Source organism: Haliotis rufescens, unplaced genomic scaffold (assembly GCF_023055435.1).
Source record: "Haliotis rufescens isolate VD_foot unplaced genomic scaffold, xgHalRufe1.0.p SCAF_30, whole genome shotgun sequence".
NCBI lineage: Eukaryota > Metazoa > Mollusca > Gastropoda > Lepetellida > Haliotidae > Haliotis > Haliotis rufescens.
The window spans coordinates 3,837,513-3,842,848 of NW_025964002.1; the positions used below are offsets into that span (position 1 = coordinate 3,837,513).

A 5,336-nucleotide genomic window follows, 5' to 3' on the forward strand; every position below is an offset into this window, starting at 1 on the left:
ATGTATGCCATTTTTGTCAATGTTTGTCAAAATCCTGTCTTCTGTACACAATCACTCTGGCTGCATACGTTACAAAAACATTTCTTGCAATTAAAATGATCAAATGTTTTTCGCTCTCTCAATATACAACTATTTAATACAGCTAGATTGCATCCGTATTTCGTATTCACGTAAATGTTTAATTTCGATTTGGGTATACCAAAACCCTACCCAGATACGTTGTTTACCAACCCTATATAATCTGTCGTTACGTTCACAAAGTTCCGTCTCTCTGTGTGACACAATAGATCTGAAGCAGTGCATAATGATGGGTTGTTGGATTTAACACCATCCGCCATCACTGGATGACCACGTTTGTTAGCGCCGGGTAAACAGTATAGCAATGGAGGTCGCCACTTGTGAAGAGCAGCCCGCGAAACACGTCGTGTTTCCAGCGTCTGCCCTTCCTTGTACATCTTCCCATCCCAATATTGGTGACAGGGCTGTGGTTGTGAAACATGGGCCCCAAATGGGTATTACGGATACTCCTTATTCATTGAACCAGGAGACGCAATGAGACTCATTTAAAGTGTAGCTTGCTGTAAAACGTTGCTCTATCGTTTGTGTCTGCAGTTAGACTGGGTGATGAAGACACAATTCTCTCTCAGTTAACACTGAATAGGAACCCTGTTTGAGTTGTATTAACTCTTTTGACTACAAATGCAAGATACGGTGAAAGATGAGCTGGAGATTTGACAGATTGTAGTCCTGGCGTCGGATTTGAAGGGTCAACTCTCTTCACATACCCGGACAAGCCCGTATTTAATGACAATGGCGTCATCGTACTATTGGCCCCCGTTCATCAAGGCAAATGGCAGCCAAGTGTTGTTATTATACATTGTAACAGTCTATGCTATAGCTGGTATCAAAACCGAAAATTCTTCAACAAGTTCCATCAGACTGATTCCACCAAATTGGAGCTCCGTGTGTTCTCTGATACTCAACAACACCACCGTGGTTGACTGTGACATAGGACACGATGTGGCCATCAAATGGAAGTTTGACGATCTGAGAAATTGGACACTTAGCAACAGTGTGAATGTGACTTACCATCTAAATATCCGCTGTGTAGATGGTGTTAATATATCGCTTCCCTGGCCGTTCAAATCACCAGGTCTGATTGGATTAAAAGTCTCAAATTGCGGCATTGAAAATTATTACAAAAACTATCTGCGTAATTTTGAAGATTATCCGGACGAACTTGAGATGTTTGTAATCGAGCAATGCGTATTTATTGAAAACCCGTTGGATATTCTTAAGGTTTTCAATGGACCTGCAACGAAATCCTTTGTATGTGGACAGAGCGACAGCATAAAGAGGTACGTTTATAGAAACAACACAATAGTACTAAGAGGAAACCTTTCAGACATTAACGAGTACAATATAACCGAAGTGAATGATAACCTAAATACGGTGGGGATTCAGTGTAAGTTCTGGCACCTTCATGACATAGAGAACACGCAAAATGGATACTTATCAGAAAGTCACTTTCAAGTGTTCACTAAGGACAGCAACTACCCGTCTCTTACACACTGCAATTACTCGCATAACTTGATCAACAAACTGCCTTTGGTCTTTCAAAACTTCAGGACTTCGTTTCCGAAGCTGGAGGTTTTAGACCTATCTCATAATGTTATAACGCTTTGGGATTTTTCGTATCATGTCACTACATTAGTTGAGTCTACATACGTAGACCTTCGCTACAACAACATCACACATATAACGCTGGATGATATGGAGACACTTTCAGGTCTGGAGCCAGCCTTTGTTGATATCCGGGACAATCCGATATCTTGTGATTGCGCCATGAAGAAGTTTATGACTGAACTGAAATTTGGTTCTGTGTTTAAACCAAATATGGTGAAATATAAATATATTGAAAATATGACGTGTGTCACCCCTGAATCATTTAAAGGGATTCGTCTGAAAGAGTTCAACTTGGATGAACTTCCTTGTGAGGTGGACGATTCCCATTGGGCGTATCCCACTGTGATTTGTGCTGCTGTCACCTTGATCATCCTGTCCGTGATTCTCTTCTGCATATTATTCCCCAATCGGGAGTTGATTCAGATTCTGTGTTTGACAAGATGTAACATCCTTCTTCCAATGGCTACCCGGGACACCACCGTCAAGAACTATGACGTATTCATCGCCGCCTCTGAAGAAGACGAGGACTGGGTTGTGGACAATCTTCTATACAAGTTAGAAGACATCGATGTCTTTGACGTTACTGAGCATGCTTCGCAAACCCGGAAGTTAAATGTGTGTGTTCCAGGGCGTGACTTCCGGCCGGGGGCCTTCACCATCGACGAAATTATTGACAAAACAGAAAAGAGCAGAAGAACTCTGGTGGTTCTGTCCAAATCTTTTGTGGAGTCTCGAATGTGCGGGGAGATGTTACGACAAGCCTATTTTCAGAGTATTGTTGAAAGGAGATGTCATTTGGTGTTTGTGAAACTTGAACAAATTGATTTAAATGGTATCGACTCTACCCTGAAGAGGAGTTTAAAACTGTTCACTGTACTGAATGTCGCGGACAGATACTTTTGGGATATGATCCAGTTTCTTCTAAAGACCACGTCAAAGAAAAGCCGTGCCAAGAATTCAACAACTCCGGATGCTTAAAAGAACACCACCTTCGCATTAAGCTACTGACAATGGTGCCATTGGGGTGTAGAAAATAGTATCCTAGAAATAGCGTGAATCTGTTGGGTACAACCTTCAACACTATTTAGGATATAACTCGTCATTTCTTCTTAATGTATGAAAAACGCCCAAAGGACTTTTGACTTTATAACGACCACATTCACAGATTGCAATTATCTCCATATATGTTCGCAGTGCATTTCAAGTGCCAGGCTTTTAGGATCGACGTATTTCAGAGAATTTTAGCAGAATAAGAAATCACACGTAGGATTGGTAAGTTTTGTAAGTGTTGAACTCGATTTAGAAATAATATATTGACAGCGACCTGATATGGAGTGGAAGTATACGGGTTACCTATTCATAGTGGGGTTTGGTACATGCCTGGTTGGACGTGGTTGATTGAACGTTGTAACAGTGTACAGATAGACAGAGTCACCTTCGATATGTTCACTGTATATGCGAAGATGAACTGAATTCATTTTTGCAATTGTGATGCGCCTGTCAATAAAGTATGATTACTGCACAATTTGTGATATTTTTATATTATATTCTGTAAGTTTCCTATTAGTATTCTATGTTTAGTTATATTCAGTACAGGAAGATCATCGTGGCGTTAATTTGTCCATGTTAGGCTGGGACTGTAGTTGTGGTTTTGATACCTTTGATAGTTAACAACTGCAGCTTTCTGTTGCGTAATTGAGTAGGGCTTTACCCCGCTTTTCTCAGTGTCCCAGACAGTCTCTCTATTGTGTAGTTATAAAAATTAATTAATGATATTGTTTGGGATGTATTTTAGAAACAAACTGTTTTCTGTACACACCTGTCTAGTTAGTAGATTGATCTTTTAAATGTTTTTTGTATGTTACAGTATAAACTTCAGTTCCGTCTCTTTACAATGGTAAATATAAATTGTCAGTGCATGAGAATAACCAGTCTAGATTATCCACCGATAGATTCCACTTGGCGTAAAAGGTAAAATAGCTGTGAAAATTATATGAATGGACCACTGAAATCAGTGATGACGCCAGGTGTTCGCGAAGATGGAGCACCCGCCATTCATACAACTTACATAAAAAAGTAAATGTTTTTTGCCTGACGCAGCACAGCACTACTCCTGCCATGCGACCTCACTCTGTATACACACCAGACAATCAAGTGATCGATGAACCAGAACATCCAGTGACATGATAGTGTATTTACTGATTTTGTTGAGACAAATGATAATATGTTCATTTTGAATTACAACTGTTGTGTACAAGTGCAGAGACTCTGTCGCTTATAAGTAACGAAAAAACGTTCAAGTGAGTGAGTTGGGTTTAACACCGCTTTTAACGCTTATATCACGGCGTGTCAGCTTAGTGTGGGAGGAAAGCCCGAAGTGATGCAGGTCTCAGACGTTTACCACTTTGGTGAAACCCACGAGCACGGGTATGGTCTTGACAAACCTAGAAACATAATCGGGGCGAACCGGGATTCGAACCCACAATCATGGGTTTCTGGCGTACCCAAGGGACGCAACTCTGCACAGCGAATCGCGACGCCTCAGACGACTGGGCCACCCGTGCCCCCTAAAAACGTTCAAGGAATATATTCGTTTTGCAACACAGTAACTTCCGTGTCGCATCTAATCTCATTAAAAATCAGATCTTAGACTACCGCTAAACAAAGATATGAGGACAGAACGACCATTCGCAAACTTTGACCGACCAATGAAATGACTGACAAGAAATCGACATTAGCCAATCAGAAGGCAGCTTTCTCGAGCTTTATGACACTAGTTTCAAACTGGCGACTACACTTCAAAACATATTTTGACGTATTCTCGATTAAAAATCCTGGAATGGCTACAGATGGCCTAGATTGTATGGGTATAGCTATAAAACCTGTAACAGTCGTTCGGAATACCCTCTATTAAATATTTCGAGGATGCATGATTAGAAAACACATTCCGACTGCAACTTTCGGGATATGGTAAGCGACGCTCTGATTGGTCGGATGAATTTAGCGGTAGCGAGAACTGAGATCTGATTTTAATGAGATTGGAGTCGCATCTTCCATACTTGCAGGTCAAACACGTTTGTTTTCCCGATCATTAAATCTGTGTTCACCAGTTACCTCAGTCTTAACGTCACATCATGAACAGATTGTCAACCAATGGAATGAAAAGATGCTACACTTCCATCAACTGCAGACGGATTCGGTCAGTTCATACCGAGTTGCCTCCCTTACATCAGCAGTTCTCGGCGCGTGGCTGAAGATTTCACGAAGCGCACGTACAATACAGCTACAATCATAGTTTTCGTTTTTCCGCAACTTGAGACATTATGCGCGCTTTGTAAATGAAAACAATGTATATAGTTTACTCATGTTACATTTTAAACAATAAGTGATCAGGTATATTGTCTTTGAGTGGTATGTTGTGATCTATATCGTCAGGCCATCAACAAGGCCTTCTGTTGGGATTGCTAAGGGTCGACTAGAGTATAATCGGTTGACCTGGTTGTAGCTCATCAATTTGCTGGTGCTATCAACGACCGGATAGATTTTTCACAGGCTGCTCTGCTATAACAAAAGCAGTGCTGTCAGAAGCGTTAAAGAGCATTCGCGCACAAACTCACTTTGCTCATTAGACGTGCATACCACATGCCGCT

At 41.1% G+C, this 5,336-nt stretch overlaps 1 protein-coding gene across 1 annotated transcript; it reads left to right on the plus strand.

Annotated features, from left to right (window-relative positions):
- The first annotated feature begins 557 nt into the window (after positions 1-557).
- Positions 558-3,201, plus strand: LOC125371737 (toll-like receptor 4). The gene has a single exon (XM_048380456.1). The coding sequence runs from the start codon at positions 805-807 to the stop codon at positions 2,662-2,664; it is 1,860 nt and encodes a 619-aa protein (XP_048236413.1). The 5' UTR covers positions 558-804; the 3' UTR covers positions 2,665-3,201.
- Positions 3,202-5,336: the final 2,135 nt, after the last annotated feature.